This window comes from Anopheles stephensi, chromosome 3 (assembly GCF_013141755.1).
Source record: "Anopheles stephensi strain Indian chromosome 3, UCI_ANSTEP_V1.0, whole genome shotgun sequence".
NCBI classification, from domain to species: Eukaryota; Metazoa; Arthropoda; class Insecta; order Diptera; family Culicidae; genus Anopheles; species Anopheles stephensi.
The window spans coordinates 12,180,737-12,205,895 of NC_050203.1; the positions used below are offsets into that span (position 1 = coordinate 12,180,737).

At 47.0% G+C, this 25,159-nt stretch overlaps 5 protein-coding genes and 1 long non-coding RNA gene across 7 annotated transcripts; 4 read left to right on the forward strand and 2 right to left on the reverse strand.

Moving 5' to 3' along the window:
* The first annotated feature begins 241 nt into the window (after positions 1-241).
* LOC118514238 lies at positions 242-2,296 on the forward strand. Its single transcript, XM_036060941.1, has 2 exons — positions 242-772; positions 1,068-2,296. Exons 1-2 carry the CDS (start codon positions 637-639, stop codon positions 1,994-1,996), a joined length of 1,065 nt encoding a protein of 354 aa, XP_035916834.1. The 5' UTR covers positions 242-636; the 3' UTR covers positions 1,997-2,296.
* Positions 2,297-2,527: 231 nt separating this feature from the next.
* On the forward strand, positions 2,528-3,809 carry LOC118514247 (protein YIPF1). The gene is made up of 4 exons (XM_036060960.1): positions 2,528-2,684; positions 2,769-2,962; positions 3,038-3,340; positions 3,406-3,809. The coding sequence occupies exons 1-4, from the start codon at positions 2,531-2,533 to the stop codon at positions 3,670-3,672; spliced, it is 918 nt and encodes a 305-aa protein (XP_035916853.1). The 5' UTR covers positions 2,528-2,530; the 3' UTR covers positions 3,673-3,809.
* A 25-nt stretch (positions 3,810-3,834) lies between these two features.
* Positions 3,835-5,096, forward strand: LOC118514239 (probable tRNA N6-adenosine threonylcarbamoyltransferase). Its single transcript, XM_036060942.1, has 2 exons — positions 3,835-4,052; positions 4,122-5,096. The coding sequence occupies exons 1-2, from the start codon at positions 3,938-3,940 to the stop codon at positions 5,042-5,044; spliced, it is 1,038 nt and encodes a 345-aa protein (XP_035916835.1). The 5' UTR covers positions 3,835-3,937; the 3' UTR covers positions 5,045-5,096.
* Positions 5,083-15,263, reverse strand: LOC118514246. The gene is made up of 7 exons (XM_036060959.1): positions 14,949-15,263; positions 9,815-11,649; positions 7,907-9,067; positions 7,384-7,691; positions 6,722-7,308; positions 5,559-5,773; positions 5,083-5,491 (listed from the first exon to the last, which is right to left on the reverse strand). The coding sequence occupies exons 2-7, from the start codon at positions 11,615-11,617 to the stop codon at positions 5,117-5,119; spliced, it is 4,449 nt and encodes a 1,482-aa protein (XP_035916852.1). The 5' UTR covers positions 11,618-11,649; positions 14,949-15,263; the 3' UTR covers positions 5,083-5,116.
* On the forward strand, positions 5,773-25,138 carry LOC118514248. Its single transcript, XR_004906590.1, has 3 exons — positions 5,773-6,077; positions 11,990-12,182; positions 25,064-25,138. It is a non-coding gene; the product is annotated as an uncharacterized LOC118514248 (long non-coding RNA).
* LOC118514242 lies at positions 18,527-22,518 on the reverse strand. Of its 2 annotated transcripts, XM_036060947.1 has the most exons (4): positions 22,065-22,517; positions 21,723-21,979; positions 21,399-21,577; positions 18,527-20,202 (listed from the first exon to the last, which is right to left on the reverse strand). In XM_036060947.1, exons 2-4 carry the CDS (start codon positions 21,838-21,840, stop codon positions 19,915-19,917), a joined length of 585 nt encoding a protein of 194 aa, XP_035916840.1. In that variant the 5' UTR covers positions 21,841-21,979; positions 22,065-22,517; the 3' UTR covers positions 18,527-19,914. The 2 variants fall into 2 exon arrangements, with proteins under 2 accessions (XP_035916840.1, XP_035916841.1); XM_036060948.1 differs by having other exon boundaries at positions 21,723-22,518.
* Positions 25,139-25,159: the final 21 nt, after the last annotated feature.

Here is a 25,159-nt window from a genome sequence, read left to right on the forward strand (position 1 = left end):
ACAGCTGCATGTGTCATAACATGTTGTTGACAGCCGGCTAGGTGTTCCCCAAGTACCATTTTTCCTTTTCAGTTTCGCTTCCAAAAATCTTTAGGAAAACAGCTAAGAAAAGGCATAATTTCGACTGGAGAAAATGTTTTTCCATAAACTTTTATGGTGTTTGCGTACTTTTCTAAATATTTTACACTGCCAACGCGATATTTTCCCGCAGTGATGGAATATTTTTCAAATTAAAGATCGCCCTGGCAACACTGCCCCGCGGCGGTGTTATTTTTCAGTCATATGTTACGAAGCAGCGTGCAAAGCGGAATAGTGAAAAGACTGCGAAATGAGGAAGGCACGGGCACGAAAATAGTGTCCCGTAGCATAACAACGTATTTTGTTGTTGTTGTTATTGAACATCTCTACACACCTGCATCATTCGAAACGCAAGATCCCACCCACCCCAAACTAGTTTCTAAACTCTTCCGCGTATAATAAGTGTTGAGGTGTTTTTGTGCGCGCTTCGTCAAATCGTACCTGTACAAAGCCGGTGGCGGAGGGAGTGGCGTTGCGATAGGGATCGAGAAACCGGAAGTTTGTCTGCGTTTTATCACACTCAACACACAACGGAGCTTCACACTACGGAGCAGCAGAATGGTGATATCGGCGGAACATGAGCGTAATGGCATCGCAGACTTCTTCACGCAGGTTGATCCTGAAGTGCGCAAAGTTACGCTAGCGATTGGGAACATCATCTCGAAGAACTCCATCAAAGAGATCACGTTGGAAAGTATGTTTTTATGGCCTGTATGGGTCTGGTTGGTTGGCTGCCTATGATATCGCGCTTATCTATCAATCGTAGTTGTAGGAGCAATGAGGGGGGGGGGGGAGGGGTGGTCTGGCGGAGGAAATCTTCTTCGCTTCTGCTTGATTTATGGTGGCTGGATTTGATAAATAATTGAAATGATTGGTGCTGGTTGGCCAACCCATTAATTCGCTGGCGCTTATGCACGATAACGAACACAGAGCATTGGCGCCCCAATTTTGTGTCCTAATCCTTACCGGTTGTTTTTATTTTATTTTAGAGTCTTTAAACGTGATGATGGAACATTGCCGTGATGCTGGAACGTTGCTGGCTAAAAATATCGTTAAAACAGAGTACCTCATCAAATACCTGCAAAGCTACAGCATTAACTTACCACAGGACAGTTCGAAGGCGATGCTGATCGAGCATTGTCTGCAGCTCTGGCGACGCAAATACGGCAGCTCCACGGACGCACCATCGTACGTACCCTCATCTCACGATCTGCCGGGGCCATCGTCCGCATCGTACGCATTTCCATCGACATCCGCCGAATCGAGCTGTTCCAGCGGGACAACGCTTCAAAACCACATCGATAACTATAACGCTTTGGCCGCGTCTTCTAATGGTGTGTTTTTCAGCGAAAATACCAACGGACCCGGTGATACCGAGTCGGATACGGATCCACCCGGGCTCGAGCAGTACCCAGTGAATCTGCTCGCACTCGACTACACCGTGTGGTTCTTTCTCAAGTGGAACCGCAACTCGCTCGATGAAAGTGCGTTCTGGAACGATGCCAACTGTACCGTAATGCTGGAAATCAGTGAAACGCAGCAAGGCACCGAACAGGTGTGCGGCCCACAGGACATCATCAATCTGATCCTAAGCCTGAAGTTCCAGTACAACTTTCAGCTAGTGCCGAACATTATGTTTGACGGGTGTCAGGGCCGCATCATGGAGTCGGGCGTGCTGGCCCTTTCGTGCGGCGTCGTGTACAACAATCAGCCCGGTCCGGACAATCGGTTCGTGTGTCTGGGGGAGTTTGAAACACTGATCGGGCTGCGGCGTGATCCGATGGAGAACAACAATTGGAAGATACGGATGCTGAAGCTGTACATCCAGTACAAGAAGGTGGACAATCTGCCCGCGCTGGCAAACAGTAAAATGCTCAACAACTGTCTTATGATTCCGTTAACGATGGACATCGTCTAGCTGCTCTGCTCTGCTCCGGGCAAGCTTCACCTCTCATGCTCAATGACACAATGTGCCTTATCTGTGGGTTTTCGAGCCGGTTGGCGGCGGTTAGATGAACACAATGCGTGCAGTATACGTGCAGTTGTCTAGTAGTGTTGGCTTAGTAGTATTAGGTAAGGTTGTAAAAATAGAACAAAATTGGTCAACGGAACGATGTATTTTGGAAAACTTTTCCAGCTATAGTTGCACGCACATACTCTTGTCGTTAAATTGTGAGAAGTTGTAATAAAACGGAAAAGAGACTTTTTCACCAGCGTGCTTGCGATTCGTGGATTTGTTGGCAGTTTTTTGCATTCCTCAACTGCATGCGTAGTGAAATTGAAATTCCAAAATGCAAATCAAAAAAGGTAAACACACAACGGGTACTGTCATCGGGAGAACTTTTTTCGAAACGTCAAACTGACGCAATCCAAGCAACCAGGAAGGATTCACAAACACACTCAACACACACACACACGGCTCCGGAGCAGCAGGTTTATTTACTAATCGAAAATGGATGCATCCGTGGATGATTTGTTGTCGTTCAAAGAATTTCCGCTGATGAACGAAGCCAGCGGAAGCCAAAGTGCACAAATCAACATTAATTCACCGCAGCGATCGCACCCCAAGCTCGATGATCAGGATGAGGACGATGGAACACCAAAAGGTAAGGACTGAAACACAGCAAGGAAAAATGTGTTCCACGATTCGCTAATGAAACGACGTCCATTGTTGCCACCACCGACAACAGTAAACACCACATCGAAGGGAGGTTCGATTTTCAGCTTGGAGTACTACCAACACTTTTTCGACGTGGATACAATGATTGTGGTGGATCGCATTGCCACATCGATGATTCCCAAGCGCGCACCCGTCAATTATCTGAAGCTAAACATTGCCACGAATCCGGATCTGTATGGACCGGTCTGGATCGTGCTAACACTGGTAAGTGTGTCGTAGTATTTGCTCCTTCTACATTTTTCGCATAGATCGTACACGTACCGTTTTTTTTACTTGCAGATTTTCACAATTGCCATTTCCGGCAATATGGCGAGCTATTTACAGAATACGGGAAACCATCATTGGAGGTACAATTTCCATCTCGTGTCGTATTCGGCCACCGCTATCATAACGTACGCCCTGCTGGTTCCCGGTGCACTCTGGGCATTTCTCAAATGGAGCACACACACGAACGAGATGGCGATCGATGATGAGGAAGACGAGCAGCAAGCGGTCGGTACGCCCAGTCTACTCTCATTGGTCTGTGTGTATGGGTACTCGCTCGCAATCTACATTCCGGTGTCCGTTCTCTGGACCATTCAGGTACGATCAATCACGCTGCAAGTGTCTAGAAATAAGGGATACATTTCAATTCAATTTCCCACCAGGTATCACTGTTCCAATGGTTACTGGTCATAACGGGCGCATTTCTGTCCGGATTTGCTCTGCTGATGATTCTGATGCCGGCGCTAAAAAAGTCCAAGTACTCACTCTTGATCGTGCTGGTCGTTGAGCTGGCCCATTTCGCGCTGGCGGCAGGTTTTATGCTTTACTTTTTCCACGCACCGGATGTGGAAACTCCGGTGGAAGCACCGACGCACAAGGCCATCACCAGCGTGGTAGTTAACACGACGATGCAGAGTAAAACTGCATAAATTGAACGTCCTGAAAGTCCTAGGTCTCTTTTACGGTATAATATATTATTCGGCTGTATTCGCTAGATATGGTTTAAATGTGCAGAAACAAATGTTGCTTCATTTATTATTTTCAAAATAAAAAAGCACTTGGATGACGTTTCCGTAGCTTTCTGTCATTCGGAGCCGGTTGTTTACATTCGAATGTCAGCGCAGTGTTTGTTTTGGGCCACTGCGCCGGGATATCCAATCGGGAGCAAACCGTATCCTATTTGTGTCGTCTAGGATGGTGATCGCAATTGGGTTCGAAGGTAGTGCTAACAAAATTGGTGTCGGGATCGTTCGCGATGGGGACGTGTTGGCCAATGAGCGTGAAACGTACATCACTCCACCCGGTGAAGGTAGGGCGAGCGGACAGGAAGCGGACTTGAAATGGTAACCATAACAAAATTCTCTCCAACGTCTGCTAGGATTCTTGCCGAAAGAAACGGCGCAACATCATCGATCACGTGTGCTAGACATTCTGAAGCGTGCACTGGATGTGTCGGGTATAGCTCCGGCGGAGATAGATGTCGTTTGTTACACCAAAGGTCCCGGTATGGCACCGCCCCTGCTAACGGTGGCCATCGTTGCACGAACGATTGCACAAATCTGGAACAAACCCATCCTCGGTGTTAATCACTGCATCGGCCACATCGAAATGGGACGGCTCATAACGAAGGCTGTGAATCCGACCGTGCTGTACGTGAGCGGTGGCAACACGCAGATCATCTCGTACGCCTGCAAACGGTACCGCATTTTCGGAGAAACGATCGACATCGCGATCGGCAACTGTCTCGATCGCTTTGCGCGCATCATTCACCTTTCGAACGATCCCAGTCCCGGGTACAACATTGAGCAGATGGCGAAAAGGGGCAAAAGCTACGTCCCACTGCCCTACTCGGTGAAGGGCATGGACATGAGCTTCTCGGGCATACTGTCGTTTCTCGAGCAGAAGGCACGGCCGAAGGGCAAGCAAAGAAAGGCACAGAGCAAAGCGGAGTTGGAAAAATGGTCCGATGAGGATCTGTGCTTTTCGCTACAGGAAACACTGTTCGCAATGCTGGTCGAAACGACGGAACGTGCCATGGCTCACACCGGTTCGTCGGAGGTGCTCATAGTTGGCGGTGTTGGGTGTAACTTACGGCTGCAGGAAATGATGGGCATTATGTGTGAGGAGCGCGGCGCCAAACTGTTTGCGACCGATGAACGGTTCTGCATCGACAACGGTGTGATGATAGCGCACGCCGGTTGGGAAATGTTCCGCAGCGGTACGCGCATGGGCTGGAACGATTCGACCATCACGCAACGGTTCCGTACGGACGAGGTGGAAGTAACGTGGCGCGATGATTGATGAATGTTTTCGTTGCAAATAAATGCCTTAAATGGGGCTTCGTTAGAGACTATATTTTAATGCACGCTCACGTCACAGTTCACAGTTGGCGTACAAGCTAGGGCTTGCCGGTTTGCCGATGTTCATCGTAACATCAACCGTCGGCTGTTCGCCTTCCTTCGCCACGCGGTATCGGCTTTCCCGGCCCACCTTCAGCTTGATCGGAACTTTGGGCGCTGGTTTACCAGTTTCGCGTGCGATAAACTCCTTCAACAGCGGTGGCAAATCGATCTCCCTTGGAAATATCTTCTCCTGCCGGTCGATCAGCTTGCAGTAGGATGCTTCCTCGTGTTTTGACAGCAGCCGGTAGTCGGCCTTGTACGAAACTCTATCAATCTGCACCAGGTTGGGACTCTTTTGGCCGCGGAACGTTTTCTCTACCGTGACACGCACCTTACGTGCCGGTTCCTGTTCGAATGACAATGTTAGTAACGTTGCTTGCAAATGCTAACCTCCAAAACATTGGACCGCGTACCTCATTCGGTAGTGCTTCGACCTTCACGATTTTCATAAAGCTTGGCTCTGGATAGCGTTCAAACATGCTTCTCACAACGACACGTCCTACACCAAAGTTTTTCAAGTTTCCCACTATTTCCCACAGCGTTTTGCCACGGAAATCCGTGGTACGGCCGATGTACTTTATCGTTGCCATCCTATCGTGTGGTGGTTTTCTTGGCGTTATGCAAACGCCTTGTTTACGTTTCTTCTGTTTCGTGTGTTCCATGTGTGTGCGGAAGAAAAGGTTCGCTCATTGTACGCGTTCCTACCACTACACTGACAAACGCGTGTTTGACAGTACTGAGCAAAACAAAACCCGCGTACGATCGCAGCAACACATGAATACGGAAAGTGAATATTCATCTGGTGTTCGCACAACAAGGTGAAAAGGTATAGTTTGGAAGCATTTTTGTGTGTGTTAAATAGAGGTGGAATATTAGAAGAGAGTTTTGATGTGTCCAGTGGTGGAAATAGAAAGAGTTTCGACAGTCTTTGGGTAAGTACCAAGTGAATTTGTCCTCACGTCCTTTCACTTAGTATTTGCAAGAATACGCAAGGCCGTTCCGGTGGCAGAGTGGAAAGAGCGCCAGTTTTTCAAACGGCAGGTAGCATATCGGGACCCATTCAGACCGTTCTCCTCGTATGACGGCCGGTATATCGATTCTTCCGTAATTTTCCGTTGCTCCGTCCAATTTGTGCCTTTGGAGTGGTCTTTGCCCACTTGTTCTCAAATATTCATCCCAAATTTCAGAGGTGTAACGTTGTCATCGTATCTACATCATTTAACTCTACTCGCATAGTTACAAAAATCGAATAAATAGAATAATTTATTCATTTCATGTATGAGAACCTTGATTTTCGTTACATCTATTCAAATACAAATTAAATCTCGCCAAAAAGAAAAATTCCGTCCCTACTCTTCGAATGCCTGCACATAGCATCGTACACTTTAACTCCAGCTGAACGGTGCGTCTGAACGCAATGGCTTCAGCTGAAGAAGTTGATCGTAATAAGTTCTATCGGTAGCAAATCGTCGCTGCTTGATCGCTTATACCCTAAGCTCTACAAAACTACACGGAGTGGGTCAATAAATAGTGGTAGGCTGCATTCTGCGTCTGAACGGCGCCTAGAACCGACCGCGGACCTGATTGATCCAGTCAAGGTAGTGCGCGACCTTTACGTACACACCAGGCACATTCGCTTGTCCGCAGCCAATGCCCCAGGACACCACACCGACCACCTGCCACACACCGTTGCGCTCACACACCAACGGACCACCGCCATCGCCCTTGCACGCATCCTTGCCCTCTTCGCCACCGGCACAAAGGAATCCTGGGTTTAGGTTGTACGAGTAGCCGAGTCGCGTTTGGCGCAGCTGATTCTGGCACTGGTAGTGATTGACAATCGGTACGTCCACCTCCTTGAGGATGTTCTGGTACTTGCCGTAATCGCCGAACGCGTCCTTACCCCAACCGGTAGTCCAGCAACGCTGCCCGGAGAAATCGGTAAGCTTGTCGGGCAGACAGGCCGGTGCGATATGGGGCGCACTGGTAAGATCCACTGGGCGATCCATCTTGAGAATGGCCAAATCATTGTCCAGCGTACCGGCGTAATACTCCGGATGGACCTGTACCGAAATTACATCCCGCTCGATGTACGGATAAAACTCAACATCATGATTAACGTCCCATTCGCCGAGTCGTACGCGCAGATCGAACCCATTATACCTGTACGATTGGGAGCAGATGGATTACGGTTAATGTTTGTTGAACGCTCAAAGGAAGGCTCTTTTGCCAACTTACGTTTTCACACAGTGAGCCGCCGTTATGATGTACAGATTGTCGATCAGTGTTCCACCGCAAACGTACACCGACTCTTTCGGATCCTTCTTCAGGATAGCCACCTGCCACGGGTACTCTCCGAACTCGCTGTCCCCATCGACGTATACCGGGTTCTTGATGCGTCCGTTGATTCCCTGAGCATTTCGCACGCCACACTTGCCCAGATTCTGATTCGGCGGATTACGATATACCGGTCGACGGCAGCAAACCTGTCGTCCGCTACACTGCTGTTGCTGTTGACCAGGGCGTGGACCATAGTATGCTTGTCTCTGTGGATTGTTTCATTAGCAGGGAGCAAGAAGAACCATTAGTCATATACTCGACCATATTAACCTCACAGATCCGTGCACCATCACTATGCTGTCGTTGTGTTTTTGTGTGCTGTGTTCTGTTTGTCGCCTAAACGTGTAACCAAAGTCAGGAGAGCCACTGGGAATGCCATCATCCATTCGCCACCAGGTGCCAGTCGTCCAGCGTTACGTACCTTTTCTGTGGAGAACGATTTTTCCTGTACCGAGGCGGATTGACCCGTCGCTTCGACCTGCTTAAGCGCGGTGGCCACCATTTCTTGATCGGTTTCCAACGTGTCCGGTACCTCCACGTCCGTTGCCCGTCGTCGGCGTCGACTGTTGGGAAAACTAATCGTGGCACTGCCCTCCGAATATCCCGGTGCCGGCGTAGGCACATTCTGGGTTGGAACGGAGGCGGATGGAAGTCGTACAGCGTTAGATTGGTCCGCATACTGTCCGTTCGCATTCTGATAGTTCTGGTACTGGCGACCGTACTGTGCTCTGTTCGCATTAATGCCGTTCGGTGCAGTTTGCGGATAGACGGACTGGTACTTGAAGTTTCCAGCCGGCCGGTAAACGTTGGTGCTGTCACCGGCAAAGGTCACGTTCGTGCTACGCCCCAACTCAACATTGTCATAGTATTCGGTATCTTCGCCACCGGGTTTACCCACCGTGGAAGCATCCCGGAAGTACGGTGGTCTTGGTCCGAATCCCGGAGATCCAAAGCCAGACCCAATAGGGCCCCCGCCAATGTGTGGACCAATTGGAGGTCCACCAACAAACGGTGCAGGTCCTCCGACAAACGGTGGTGGTCGATTAAAATGTCCCGGCCCAGTATAGATCGGACCGGGTGGCTTGGTGTAGATAAGCTCCGGATGACCACCGTGACCAAAATGTGGAGGTTTCGAAAGGATTGGCCCATCAATGAACGGTGGTGATGGTGGTCCGTGCACGTGATGGGGATGATAGATTGGCGGCGGTCTAGGATATCCGCCGTGATGGGCGTGATAATGCTCATGTTGATTGAACACGTGGTATATGTTTTGCTTTTTGGCCGCCAGCAGACCACCAATCTTGTGCACAATGTTTTCCGTCGGTGTGACGTGCAGGTTGACCAGCGGTTTCAGCACCTTATCACCGTACTCGTCTTTTGTCACCTGGAGCGACACCAGCGGGTTGACGTTTACCAGCCCCAGGTTCAACCCGTTCGCACTGAGCGAACCGAAGTAAGGATTCGGTGCCGGATGGGGACCGTACGGGTTGAGCGGATAACCGGATGGGTACGGCAAACCGAACGATACACCGAAGGTGGGCACTACCTTCTTGTCTCCACCACTACCACCACCTCCCAACCGCTAAAATAATACAAATTGAAATTGAAGTTTCATTTGAAGGTAGGGAAGGTGTCCATACCGAAGCACACGAAAGCGGACACACTTACGCACGCCCACACATAGGCTGTTCCGTCGACCGGTTAATAGGCAAGCGCAAGCGTTTCCCATTAAAATCCCGTGCCGCACGGCGTCTATGGGTGCAGAAATGGCGTTCAGAGGAGGTGTATAATCGTTTGAGTGTGTGTAGGTTTTGTGAATTCCTTCCGTTTTCCAGTGATGTGAGTATCGCAATGGAGATCACTCAACAAAAGCTTCAATCGTTTGGTTTTCCAGCTGTCGTTCTTAGCTGCGACCAAAAGGGGTAATTTGTCGTTTCTTTGCTTGAGATGGGATGGTGGTCAAGATCAAGAATTGAGTAGCTTCCTTTTGGTGTGCAGACGTATCGGTGGGGTCACTATAGACACCGCGGGGTCCAGTTTTGTAGTACAGGAAAAAAGTTCTCCATGAACTGTCCATTGGAACCATTGGCGATTTTGGGTTTTTGGTCTTTTTGTGGTCCAGTGAATGGAAATGTTAGGAGGTTAAGGATTAAGGAGGTCCGAGGTCTTGGACTAGGTCAATGGTCGTTTGGTGTGTTTATGTTTGTTTAATGCGAGCCGAACGGAACGGGGTTATAATGGAATTTTGAGCTTTCAGTAGTAATAATAGTAGTTTGGTTATCAGTACCAGAAAACTGTCAGTTACGCATGCGCATGCGATTCAACTTACCGGTTCAATGTTGACCTTATCCGTAGCCTTGTTCGATTTGCTTTCCGCTGCCTCACGCTTGCTTATCTTCTTGGTCTTGGTCTCCGGATCGGCCGTTGCATTCTTCGGTACGCGAACCACCGTCATCGTACCGTTTCCGTCAGTAATAACCACCTCATCAGCTGCAGCCTCAATGTCGGTCTTCAGATTGCGAGGATCAAGCGGAAGAATCAGATCATCCTTGCGGCCAATCACATCCTGTGCCGGGCACTGATCGTACGGCACGCATACACAATCCTCAATACCGTTGCCGTTCGCGAACTGGCTGTATTGGCCAGCAGAAGATCCAAACTGTCCACCGTTCGAGCCAAATTGTCCACCGTTCGAGCCAAACTGTCCACCATTCGCTCCGAACTGTCCGTTGTTGTTGTTGTTGTTGTACTGACTGTACTTGCTATACTGGCTATTGCCGGCGTAAGTTCCTAAACCGTTCGAAGCGGCTGGTCCCTTTACATTCAATTCCTTCTTGTACAGAGTCGGGTTGGTGGAGTGGAAGCCTCCAGCGCTTCCTCCCTGGTAGGTACCGGCTGTCTCCCCACTGTACAGTGAATTGCTACCGAACTGGGCCGGACCTTGGTTGTACAAACCGCTCTGACTGCTTCCCGCACCGAACGAGGACGAAGATCCCTCAAATACGGGCTTCGATTGGGAGGCGTACACTCCAGACTGTCCAAAGCCATTGTTATTGTTAACGCCCTTCAGCTCTTTGTAGTCGAAATCGGACCCGGCCAGCGGGGAGAAGCTGTTGCCAGATAGTCCTTGAGATCCGTAAACGCTTCCGGCGGAGTACAGACCGTTGCTGCCGGCAGAATTGAATCCGGACGAGCTGGATCCACCAACAACGGCAGAACCACTCAAAACCGAGGCAGACACCGGAACGGGGTTATTCACTACGACCGTTTTCGTGTCAGATGCTCCATCGATGTGATGGTAGTGATGGTGGATGTGTTGCTCCACCGGCTTTACCAAAGGACCATCATTGAGTACGATGCCCGGCTTCGATAGCGAGCCTTCGTAAATCTTATCCCCGGCCCCGATTGGTTCAAAATCAAACGGTGGCGCATCACCTTCGTAGATTGGTCCTAGCGGCTTGGAAGGATAGGCTGAGGCGTAGCTCGGGCCACCGAAAGAGTTCGGAGGGCCAGCGAAGGGTGGCCGTTGTTGATATCCTGCGTAGCCAATCTTGTGTTGTGCTTGGTTTGGTACCGGCATGGGTTTCGGTGGTCCGTAAGGACCCTGGTGTTGGGGCTTCGGTGGAAGGGCTTGTTGCGGTGGTAGCGGTGGACGTTGGGCATACTGTTGCGGAGGAAGTGGAGGACCACGTACGGGTGGCCTAGGACGGGGTGGTTGCTGCTGAGCGTAAATCGGATAGTACGGTCGCTTGCCTTCAATCGATTCGCCACCCTCGCATTGCATCAAACCGAGCGAACACAGCTTGTCCTTGATGATATTGCGTGCCTGTGCGTCGTCAGCGTTTTGCAGTGCGTCCTGCACCGATGGATCACTGTACACCTCGTCGAATCCTTCGAGGCTGCGGCCTTGGCGCCCACTGTCAAGGATGTAGTTCAGGATGTCCTCGTCGCCGACCTCGGTAACGTTCTGCTGGGCAGCAGGCAGAACTCCGATGTCCTGTCGCTTCTCACGCACTTTGTCTTCTCCCTGCAGTCCTTCCTCCAGCGGTAGCCAGCCCCACTCATCGGCACCAATGACAGCAGCGGCTGACAGCACTACTAGCAATAGTGCTGTGGATCTAAGCAATCTCATTGTGGTGGTTCGGGGTCCGGTTCACTCGTAGTCTATAAGTATGAAGTGAAGAGAAAGACAGAAAAGCGAAACCAAATTACGCACTGTTTCCAGCTTCCGGATAGGGGTTCGTACAGTGTATATCCGTCCATTAACTTCCGCGTTAAGATATTATCATTACCCGACTGACCATCGAAATCATCCGCGGGTAGCCACAATTTCAATGGTGACTTTGTTATTGTGGTTTCCAACTGCGCTCGATTACCTAACAACAATCCCATCCCATCTCGCTCACTTACCGTAGCCGCACGGTTGCTTCGCCAGTGAGGTAATAATATTCACATCTCACATAACTCATTCTTCTCTTCCTGTGTTTCGTTTTGTTTGCCCTAGAGTTGGCGGTCCCATGACTCGAGAGCCCATGCGAGAGGCTACGGCCTATAGATAAAGGTAAAATCGAAAGTGACCGCACGGCTCGGAAGTAGCATGAGTTCGGAGCTGCCGGGGCCGGTGAACGGGCCGGCGTATTATCGGCTTGAATCAACGTGTGTGAAAGACGCAACGAAGAAAGATGGCTGAACAGCAGGTACGTACGATCAATCCACCTGGAGCTCTCTACTAGCGGGAGCTTTCTTCGGTTGGTAACGTTTGTTGAACTTGACATTGTCGATCGTGCTGGCGATCTTATGAGCAAGATATGTATGAGTACAACATTTGCTCATTTTTCCTCATTGTTTTTAAAATCTGCAAATAGACTCAGTTTTATATGCAAGAAAATACTTTCGAATCATAATTTGCTGCCCCTTTTCTGTGCAAATGTTTAACCCCGGAAATACGTCTTGCGCATGGGTTGATGTGGGATGGTTTGACCCTGATACCATCCCGTAAGTCGCAACTTCCTTTCACTAACTCTGCGGAGCCACAAAGAAAATAGTTTGCATTTTGCACACAAAGAAACAACCACCGAACCGACTCCGTCGATCTTGTTACTTGCTGGCGGTGACTACGGCACACAAGACGGGGGGGGGGGGGGGGGGGGGGGTCCAGGGTTGTGAAGAACGGGACGGGACTCACCACCAAACAATAACCTTTCTTTCACTGCAAACTCTCCGTTTCGATGCGCTTCGCTTACGAAATTCATCTCACGCTACACCGGGAAAGGTGGCCTCGAAAATGGTTGTTTAACATCAACCAAACTGTGGAGAGTGTGAAGATGTGAGCGATATAATGAACGCCCGTTTACCCCGTTACAGCCCCGATACGGCGCAGACAAGACGGTTTTGGGCACCAGTTGGTTAGGGGGAAAAGTGAAAAAGTAAGCACCGGCGACGATCGCGTACAAACAGGAAGAATCATTAAATTGTGTACAAAGCAAAAAGAAAAGATCAAGCCAAGAGCGTCGAAATGCGACGAAAAACTTTTACTTTTGCAAACTGCTGGCGTAAAGTATGACTTTGCCAGTGTGATTATCTTTGCCCGAGTGGAAAACAGAAGAAACCATGCTTGCCTGAACCATGAATGAATTTGCTGTTTTTTGGGTTCCCCTGCTGTTTACATTCGGATCCGGAAACACGTGATTACCGGTGTAAGTTTATTTGTCAAAAAATGTCGACAAAGATTAACGGCCGCGGTTCATTATCTTCCTGCGAGCGAAGGAATGGCTCCCGGTTAAGGAAGGTAGTTCCACTCTCACTCTCATCGTAACTGCCTGCGGGCTAGTGGTCGTCAGAAGAAATGAGGTCGCGTCCTCCCGTGTGGCGTCATGGCGTCCACCATGTGTCACATTCGGGTGTGCAACCGCGTTGCATAATCTACAACCAACGCACACTGTCACGCGGTCAGATGATCGAACGCGCGCGCGAATTTGACTACCTCGACACATCTCGCCCCGTTTGTTTGTGCACGTTTCCTTTTTTGCTTCTATGACTCGAACGCCAACGCATGCGATCGGGCCTTTCAACGGGGTCTTACCTTCTTTTTTTTTGCAGCTCGTCTTACCCTCCAATTCTCGGGCGGTTATTGGTGCGCCGAGGTGTTTGTCGCGTCTTTATTTGCGTGAGATTTTAAGGCGCTCGGTCTTACGGCGAGTGGATATGGAAAGTGAAATTGCACGGATTGTTTATCCGGTCGGGTAGTTTGAAGCTGCTGTGTATGCGTGTGGTTTGGTCATGTTGTACAACTTTTGCCACACACCAGCGTGTGTGGGCGGATTTGTCCATCGGTCTAGACGGTTTCGCCAAAACAATTACGAAATGGCGTTTTCTTGCAAGAAAGCTTACGAATTTTACGAAATATTTTACTAAATTATCACCACATCAACCCACATCCACTTTGTGGAGATAAAAGAAACACTCTTTTACCTTTCTTAAGCTACCCGGTTTTAGATGGGGGTTTTCCTTCCTATAGCGAAAACTTTAATCAAGTTACGTGAAGGATGAAAATGACTCCGTTTTGTTTGTCGCAAGCCGGCGGGTGAGTTTGTGTCTTTATTGTACACTTCCCCGCTTGGCGTATGATGAAAGTGTTTTGATGCCGTGATTCGGAACGGTGGATTTGCATACAATGAGCTCACCGGGAATCTTGCACGGAACCATAAAGAGACACACCGCGTTCATAAAACTTTCTCGGTGGTAGAGATATGAAAGTGCTCTGAAGTTGCTGATTAATATTGCCCAAAAACCGAAAAAAGGGGGGAAAACTTTTGGTGTTTTTATTTTATTAGATCACCAGGGAAAGATCAACGTTATGTAATGCAAAATGCAGTCCACAAGGTGTAGAAAATAATTAGAGACATTTGAGTATAAGAATAGGAAGGATAGGATAGTAAAATGTTTGTAATGAAAATTTCTCAAAGATATGTTTTATAAAGATCTTATTGAAATGTTATTTATCTTTAAAAATGTTCGATCTTCCTATATGATGCAAACAAAATGCTAACCATCCTCATTGATCGCCTTCGAAAGGTTCTAGAATATAAATTCTTCAAAGTTCATAGAACCTTCACGCGCAAGACAAAATATGGAGAAGCAGCAATAAAACTTTTCCTCTCGTTTTATCGCGCTCTCCCAGCTTGATCATCTGTGAGCCATGATCATTTTCTCTTTCATCTACTGCATTCTGAAGGGCGTTGCTTCGACGATGCGATCATTAATCTCATCTGCTCGTATAATCCTCCTTTCATGACGTATCACCGTTAGTTTTTAATGTCATTACTCGGCCCTTAAATGCCCTTTTCAGATTATTTCACTCGATGGATGAGAGCACGGTTTGTTCGTCAGAAAAATTAATCCCCAAATCACCTGAACGAATCCGGCTACTCACTGGATCGTTTGTGTTTTCCTTTGTCACTAACCTTCTTTCCACGGGTTTCCACTAAACTCTTCGGCTCGTCGGTTCGTTACGGTGTAGCGTATTAAATGGCAACGTTATTACCGCACGATTCGTTACTTTATTCACTCGTGCCCGGTGCCACTCGAATCGTAAGATGCACTCCAAACTCTCACACTCGTCTGTTCGTTCGTATTAATCCGTTGATCCACGAAATCGTGTCGTTCACTGGCTGATCACTGGCTGGCAATGTTTGGTACCCGGCCAATCCAACACTTCACTGCTTTCACTGCCGAATGCGCTCTACCATTCCGGCCAAACTTCACAACTCGAACTGACTTCGGCCAACGCCAACCGGATTGTTTTATAGAACCCCACCGCCACAGCTAGGGTGGGCTCCGGCGAGATCGATCCCACCCCAGACGGGGTAAGGTTTGTTTACCTTCCTCTACTCCTACGATGTGTGGTAGGACAACTACTGCTCGCTCACACTGGCTGGTTGTCCCGCTCGGGCCGCACCAACTGCACACGAACGAGACCCGGTTACAAGATCCGCAACCGAAACCAAAAAGCCGTGAAAAAAACCAAAAATTACCGTAACCGAAGAAAGCGGGCTCCGGGAGTTGTCTCCGAGGGATGTGCGTGGAGAGGAAAACTTCTGCAGCGGTTACCACAGAAAAGCACTCACACACAAGAAATATTAAAAGCGTGTGTGTGCTCTTCTTTGACCCATTGGATGAGCTAAAAATCTTACCCATCGTTAGCACGGAACCGGGATCTTGGTGGCTTTTGAATGTCAGATCGATCGTACGTACGCCGAAGCGTACTTTCTCTTTCACTTCCATCGCGCCAGATGCTGTCGATCGCTTCCGATCGTTTCTTTACTGTGTTCGATCGGCCCGGCCAAGGGAACGATCCTTCGAGTGTGCAGGGTTTATTGACATCATGCACTCTATACCACCAACACACGGTCGATTATGGGACGGCTGGAAAAGGTGAGATTGGGAGCTTTAGGGGGTAAGAGAGCATGAGGTGGAATATTACGCTACATTTTGTGTGTGTGTGTTGCCGTTTTTTCCCTTTTTTACTCTTACGGTTGTGTGCTTCGAATCGACAACAGTTGACCGCGTGAACGTTTGAGAGTTTGTGGATTACATGATCGAAACAGTGGGCACCGGGAGGTGGGCATGAGTCATCGTCGCTGTACGGGTGAAAAGTGAGCCATTTCGGAAATGATCGGGCCAAGCGAATCGCCTGCTCACGAAACGGGTGACTTCAACAAATTGGGGTTTCGCGCTTTACCGGTCGTTGAAGTCTTTCGTTTCGATCGAGGCGGAACCGGACGATGAAACTGACCTACAGAGCAGAGTTCCGTCTGCCTTTTTTTACTGTTTAAAACTGGATTTAGTTTGTTGTTTAAAGTGTAGACAGTTCGTTAGAGTTGCTAGTAATTTTTAATATTAAAAAAGTCAAAGATTTCAGCAAAATGTGCTACTTGAAAAGACAATGGTGTGATCACATAGATGAGTAATGAATGATTAAAATTCAATATAATTTCACAATTTATTTTTATGTTTTAAGCTAAAGCTAAAAAAAATCTATGAAATTACAAAGTTTTTTTTAACGAATACTTAATATTTTCGTAATGATCGACAGCATCGAAAATCGCCGTTAAACTCGTTCATCCGCTATGAGTCTCGGTTACCTTGGACTCCCGGATGTTCGATGCAAATCCTTTGCAGCCATGCAGTTCAAAAGCATAATTGGTATTAAGCGTACCGTGCACATGTAAACCAGGCCCTCGGAATGAGGGGGAGTATGTCGGTTTTGCACCGTTGTCTTTTCCTTTTGGCCCCGTGTGCCCGCTGCAAATGACATGGGTTTGCTTTCGCTGGTCGGAGCGCAAGGCAGGAAGGATTCAAGCCGCAGGGAACCATGGGTTATGCAATTTACGACACAGTAATAAGGCCAAACCATTGCCCACCGGCCCTGAGAAGGTTTATTGGCGTGTCTGGATGGAGATGGATGGTTGTCTGGTTGCGGTCGACAGTATGCAGACGGGTCTTGTCACCGACTACGTCATGCTTGCTGCCGGTAGATTATTTTTATCCTCTACGTCATGGAGCCGATCGTTGAGTTGGGATGTTGTTTTCGTCTCTTCATTTTTTCATTACCGCTTTGCTTTGGACATTTACTGTATTTTCAATCATAACAATTAAATCCACTCACAGTTTTAATGTTACATTCATTACATTTTCATAAACGACCCAAACGAGCCGGATACGAACGAAATCGAGGCCAATCGACCGAACGCGTTTGAACTGGACGATTCGGTGCAATGCACAACAACCCCGTTCGGCAGCTTGCACACAGTGCAGCGTCAGTGTTATGCTGCCTCTCGATTACTGGGCACTAAAGCAATAGATGGGGTTTTCCTTGTGTTGTGCCATTACAGCAGCCACAGTGGCATGTATCATGTTCGACCCCGGCCGGCACTCGCGTGTTGAATTGTTTTGATTTGTAAGAAGCTTTCTGGCTCGGTTTGGGTTTTCCCGGCTAAAAATCTTTCGCACTCAGCCAGTGGGCCGGCTACGGTGCGGATTGCATAACACGGATCTGGTTGGCGTTCATTCATAAATTGGAGTCTCACAACCGGAGCTCGCTCGATGGGCTTGCCGGTGCGATGAGTTTCCCTTTCTTTTCAATTCATCGGCTCCAAATGCCACCCTAAGGTGCTATTTCGAGAGTTCCACGAAGTCGCAAATGTGTGCCCCCGAAACATGGGAAGGAGGGAGTATGCGTTGTTCATTGGGGCCATTCCCCCAAGGTTTGCCGGTCGTTCTGCGGATTTTTGGTTTAAGACGTTCTGTGACGCTGGAATTCCCGGCGATTACCTTCGATGCTGGGAGACTGATGCCGACAATTGATGGCCTCAATTGAACCTTCGCTTCACCGTGTACCGCAGCAAGGAAAGTATCATCACTTCCAGCGGGTTAGGCAGGCACGTTTCTGCGGTCGATGGTCACGTTAGTGAATAACTCATCATCACCGCAACGCATCCATTGTGTGCGAGTGTTTTTGTTGTTGCTGTCCTGTCGCACGTCGCGGCCTTCGAGATTCGGATTCGTCGCGTTGATGTAATAGCGTTAGTAAGGCACCAGGTAGGTACGGTTTGTTTACTGCGGCGGGTGCTAATATGCATGATTAATATTTTACACATGCGTCCGGCAACGAAAATGGACCAAATTTTGACGTCATGAGGTGGTTAAGGAAAACTGGAGTAGGTCTTTTGGGCGATTGTGTTGTTTTGCGGTGCCACCATCATCAAGGTCATCGCAATTGTTTGTTATGAATAATTGAATTGCATGGCAGAAGTAGAAAGATTCATTTTAACTGAATTAGCACTAGTAGAAGAACGCGTTGTATTTGATAAGGACTTTAACATGATTTAAAATTTTAGTCAACGGTAGCATTTGGCAGGACAAAATGATTTCATTTGAAATCGTTCGTAAATGTGCAGATAAAAATTATTGAGAACCAATCTCAATCATTAATTTCATTTAAGATTATAATTATTTAACGGAAAACTACAAACACTACATACGATTTCTAGCGTCGTTAAAATTTTTATTGCGTCAAATGTATGTCTTTATTGAAAAAAACCGTCCCCTCCCTTACGTTAGGACGATATGACATGACAAAAAGTACAAATGAAAATTCCTTGTCACCCTCAGCTTGCTTCCCTTTGCTTCTGCTGCTGCTGCTACTGCTGCTCCACTGGTCTTTACTGTGTTACTTACTTTTATACTATTAATTTTATTTGGCCGTCCAACCCATGGACCAATCTCATTGGCATCTGTTGAGGTGTATCGTGTGTGTGTGTGGGTGCTTCTATCTGTCTGTTTGTCTGTGTTCTTGTGTTGATAGATAAACGGGTTTGCTTTACTATTAGCAATTGCAAACGTTCCAAACCTACAAATATGCGCGATTGGATTAAATGCTGTACGAGAAACGGAGTGCTTGCGATTTATGTCTTGCAAACGATAAATAACTGAATACAAATTCACATTTAAAATCGTTCCAAATCGCATCCACCAATTCGCAAGTTTCGATCCTATGGGGGGGGGGGGGGGGTTGTCTGTGTGTGTGTGGATTGTTCCAATGTCCCCAAAGGCTTAATTATTCTAAAAACTTCAACTGCTGATTAGAAACACGCGTTTTGCACCATTTCTTACCTACGCTACAGTAGTTGCACTCGGCTTTTCGATGATTCACTTATCATTATGTCTATTAAATATTCTTCCATTGTACTGCTTCTGCTAGCAAGTGTAGTGGCTGGTATCGAAACTCGGTTTATTGTGGGCCTTGTTAAAGTTGGCGTGTCGTTTTGAGAGTTTTTTTTTGTAGTGCACTTCTGTGTGTTTGGAGCGCTGTTTTACGAAGAATTGGTTTTTGTTTGAATTTGAATGAACGTTGCGTGTCCTTACAATCTAAAGTGTCCGTGCGCTGAGATAATAATTTGAAACTTATACAAGAGTAAACGTTTGTTTTTGCTTTGTTTTTCAAATTCTATCTAAATGGAACGAACGACATAGAATTGAATATGGATCGTGGAATGTGGAAGATGAGGAATCGTTTTTGTTTTTCAAGCATTGTTGGATACGTGTTTTCAAAGGGAGTGGTGGGAAGGTGGGAAGCAGTTCGGTAGACGGTTCTTCTAAAGATTGTGTGTTCTAGTTTGGCATCATCCTTGTAACGAACCGTTTCTTCTAGCGCCCAATACTTGTGTTCGAATGGCCTCGCTGTGGTTCTACTATGGGGGTCCCTGGAAGCATTGGTCTAGATATTCTGTTTCTGTTGCTGGCCGTTTGGAAGATTCGGAACGCTCGTTACGCTCGTGTTTATGGAAGTAGTGCCTGAAGGGAAGTTGTGCTGTACTGCGATAAGATTCTAAAATACCTTAAGTAGTTCGTACTACAAAGTACGCAAAACTAGAGCATCACTGACAGCGTGGGTTTCGCTACGCAGAGTACCACCAGCAGGCCTAACGCCAGTGTGGTTGAGGTGCGCCGAAAGTGTGCCATCGGATTGGTCGAGTGCGCTTTGCCGGTGTTGCAGAGCGACTTCTCACAGCAGCTAGTGCAGGCGTACAGTTTCGTGCGTTCGCCTATAATGATGCAACCCGCTTCACAGCTGCTGATGCAGCGCCGCTCGAGCGACCACAGCTTTGGCGTGGAGGTTGAATTTTCCGTGCTGGTCGTGTAGGAAAATTGTTTAACCTGCAATGAAATGGGTGGATGTTAAAAATTAGAATATAGTAGTTGAATAACATTATTTAAAATCAAAAACATAATATAAAATAAGCAATTCCATGTTTGAAAGCCATAAACCAATCTCTGTTATAGTCGCAACGTCTCGAAAAACTCATTACGGCCCTGTGCCCTGGATTGGATTAAACTAAATATATAAATCATTTCATTAACTTATATCAACGCACAAGGATGGTGCTTCGAGCTAAGAGATCGTAGGCTACCGGGAAGCTAAATCTAATCGTGATTTAATTAGCGATACCATGCCCGTAATTCACGACCTTCCATTACACTGACGTCAGTTGCCAAATGAAACCTCCGTGCGCTGATGCTCAAACATTTGTCAATTAAATGCCCCTGAAATATGAGACTTCCGGCCTAAATGAACCCAGCGCCCGCATTCCTCCTCCTACCGGCCGACCGTTACCTATCTCGTTTCGCTTATCGATTTATCATCATAAAGTTCGCGTACAAATTCGGTTCGTTTTACTGTCCCGAGCTGAGCTTACATCGTATCGGCTAAGCTTCATGCATGCAGTTCGTATGTGTACCGAGCGGGCGACAGTAAATAACGTTTACTTCATCGTCGTCAACATGACCTTTCTTCATTCACATCTGTGTCCTGCCCTGTTCTCTTCTCTTTTGCACCCACTTCCACCGATTTCTTCTTGGAATTGGTTAAGGCAAAGAGCGCTAAAAATAATCGAAAGTTTCCTCTACTATAATTAAACGGTAAAGTACGAGATGGTTCGGAAACATAAAAGTTACGATCATCACAATTGAGTTAGCAGATATCGATATAGATGCTGCCCTAATGTTTACCATCACTGTGTTATATGTGTTATACGCGCTGGTCAAAAATCTCCTAAACGCTCCCCGTTTTCCCTTTGTTTTGCTTCGTGCCTTCCCAATATCTGTGTCATTCTACACGCGGCTGCTCATTGTCCTACATTTGAGCATCCCGAGACCTTTCGCCCTCACCCACTGTCTCATCTGCCCGCTCAAAAGGGTGCATAGAGTACGTCCCAGAAGCGCGAGATCTTGCTATCTTCGTCTCGCATTCAAGCGCGACACTTATCACTACAGCTGTCACATCGGTATGGGGACATACACAACCCCCGACCGTGTTCAATCACGCACGCACACACGCACACGCATTCACTTACCATGCAGATAAATTCCTCCGGGTTACACTTTTTAACGTAGGATGCATTATTTCCGGACGACAGCTCGATACAAGCCTCCCCATCGTCGGTGGCATTGCATGAGTAACACCAGAGATCATTAATCTTCTCCGTTGCAGCTGATGTCTTATGTACAGTGGTCGTTAGGTACTGCGATCGTCCTGTCGATGTACGTGATGCGAGCGAGGAAGGGAAAACGGTTGCAGGGTTTTAATGGTGTTTTACCATAGCCGCGCAGTGGACAGTGAGAGCTTCTTCCAATACAAAAAACTACCTTTACCTTCACGTCGCTGTCACACAACTTACCTAACTCGAGCAAGCCCATGAAGACGATTGCTATTATAATTGACATTTTGGCCTCATTCTGCAGTGAGTGTATTTCGGCAAGCAAACCGACTGCCGTGTCGCGTAGTACTGCCCACATTCGCCGCCCGCTAATACTGTTGCTGCTGCGGCTGCTGCTCGCGAGCTACAGCGACAGCAAAAATGCGCCCGAATGTATGCTTGTTGCTTGCCACCACCACCTGCCAAATTGCCCGCCACACGCGTGCACGCGGATTCTCCTGGTAGGAAGGACGCTAGAGGTGACAGCTTTCGAGCGCTTTGTTACGAGGCGCTACATCAAGATAGCGCAATTCGTGTGCGTACTTGCCGTACTCGAGTTACGCGGTGCTGCATACGGGTGGTCTAGAAATTCCACAATTCCACTTTCCAACTCCAACGCTAAATTCCTTCGAATGCACTGCTTCGCAACAAAGGGAAGCACCAGCGACACTTAACGAGACCACGGCGACTACATCAACACGACCAACCCTCATCCACTTCCATTATTAGGCAATGGCAATCGTTTTTTTTTCGTGTTCTTGGTTTGTGATCCTTACAAGCGGCCAGAACTAGTAGCACACTGTGGTTGGCACTTCGGTTGACTGGACCAACTTAACTATCGAACCGAGAATTCCGTGTACACTGCAGTGTGCAAGCTGCGGCGAGATTTATAATTGATATATGCGTATGAATTTACAGGACAGAAGGGAAACTATTACGGGAAAGGAAAAGTGGATATTGACGGAATCATGAACACCAGCCCACGAGTTGGTTCACTGGTGGGTAAGACTGACGCCTGTCATCGGGACAGCAAGGATGCACGCGAGCATGCGCGTGGATGGCCTCGTTCGAAATGGCTGTTGAGTTCGGTTTTAGCCAGGAAATACTTAATAAAATAATCTTTACAGCTATTATACCTAAAAATTTAATATTGATTAACCAAAATGCGAGACTTAACAGGCTGCCATTTACAAATCACGGTATTCCTTTTGGTACGACCTAGATAAGCTTATATTGGGATGCATGTCTAGAGTTAAATAGCTTGACTTTTAAAAAGAAAAGAAAATGATATTAATATGTTTCATAATTTTTGTAGATTGATTGAATTGTGATGCTGGTTTGAAAAAAACTGGCATGTTAAAAAGGGGAAGAAAAGTAATATTTTTTAATAAATTCCTGTAAGCAATGGAACATCCAGAGGATATTCGTTCCATTTTGGGCTGTAAATACTATAACTTGGAATACTCTCTTATCTCTTACTATAGGTATGGTAATAGCTATTTGATGATTTCTTACAACTTCAATCAAATTAACTTATATCGTTCGAAGTGCATTGCCTACATTTGGGAGTCTAAAAGCTCTTTAATTATAAATTCATAAAGATGAGGAATTCCACTCCTAAGAAGGAGGTTGGAATTAGGCGATTATCTAATTTCTAGCTACAAAAAAATGATCTCAATTTCAAATTAATCATGTAACACATCTTTCACATGATAAAGCTTAATATAGCAAACAAAAACCTTCCTCACTGCACGTGACATTAAGAGTTCAGTACTGAGTCTACCCGAACCAGGTGTTAACGTATGACGCACCCAACACAGAGTTAATTCTACGAAAGCACGCATGATGTGTTCTAAAAAATGAGTTTTCTTTCCAAAGAACAGAAGGAGAGGTTTACTTGCGTTTTGAATGTTACATTACAATAATTACATCACGAACTCATACTTTCCGCCTTATCAAGAAAGCTTATCGGTACGAACAAAACTTGGACAAAAAAAGAACAAAATGGATCAAAATATTAGTATTACCGGATTGGCTGTTTTTAACGCATTAAATCATAACGAATAAAACAAATCTATCAGTAACATTAAAACTAACATCAACAGTACAACACAATCGCGGGGAAAGGTGAATTAATTAAACCATCAAAAACACACACACCCACCTCATCACGCATCGTGATTATGTTGTTGCCGCGTGTTTTTCCACCGTGGTTCTCCGCAGGGCATCACATTACCTAAGGCAGGTGTTGTACGCTAGCCCGACTCAGCAGTCCACAACGGTCACAATTAGAACAATGACCTCATACAGCCCAGGGGTTGCTCATAAGTTTTCCCCCTTTTTCTTGGACGTGGTGGAAAACGGGGTAGAACCCAATGGTCCACCGTATGTCCGAACGAGGGCTGCTGACGTGTGCCTTAAACTTAAAGAAACCCTCTCTCTCTCTCCCTCACCAGTGCGTCCCTCCGAAAGCACGATGAAAGCAGTGAATCATAATGAAGAAAAACTCAAACAAAAACATTACCCCACAGATACGTTTACGCACACATGTCGTTGCTGCTGTTGAAGGTGTGCCAAAGTAAATGTGCACGTTCGTGCTAATTTTCTACCATTGCACCGGGACAAACACATTGCTGCAATTATTAGCCATCCACTGGACCCACAGCTCAGTTTCCTGCTGGAAAAAGCCGGTGAATTTTCCCGCCGTCCGGTCCGGAACAGTTGGTTCGAGTTTCCCCCCTTATGCTTCATTCGATTCCTTTGCACCTCCTACGCAGAAAAAGCAAAAAAAGGGTTCTTTACCGGGAGGCTAAACCCGAAGCGAATGACTCGTTCGCGATCCTTTCGGGTGGCCTCATTCAAGGAAAAACGAGACCCGTACCTTTCCGACGCCACTGGGGAACGGTGTTAGTGGTGGTGGTGGTTGCGGAATGCCTTAAGAAGTAATCGGTATCGAAGCGAACAGGGCACACGCGCTTGTGCCTTTCGAAATGTGACCGTTCGGGTTTTTCTTTGTTTTAAACGTGTTGGCACAAAGAGGGAAAAGCATGGGGAATTGTGTGATTTGCATATTACCCATAGTATTGGTGGGTCTTGTGTGTTTCCTTGCCCTTAAAACACACACACACACACACCTAAGGAATCATTCTTCGGCGGTAGGACCCTTTGGTGTCGTGATTGGCGTCAAGTGAAGCATTGCTTACACCAACACAACGGTAGAGGGTTCGCTAGAATTTAGATTTTGAATGAAGTCTTGATACAATAACTTCTGCTACCAGGGTTTGTACTGGAAAGGTGTGCCAGTACTTGTAGACGCAAATAGGGTTTTGATCAACATTCGAAGCCTAAAAGTGCAAAATAGACGTAAAAAACAGTCTCATTTCAATTTTTATTTATATTTTTGAAGGGAAGAATTCGTTCGTCTTCTTCCTCGATTCTAAAAGAGCTCTTAAGTCTTGACCTAATTTTAATCCGTAGCTCCACTAGGGACTCGATGTTAATTAGTAATTAGGATTTGCTATTTTAATTAATTAAATTTGCAGATTAATGCTCCTGTTTCACACGCCAAGAATATACCGGGTTTTTGTTCAACCTAACAATACTGCTCCTCCCAAAAGGCTCTCGGCACAATGGGACTC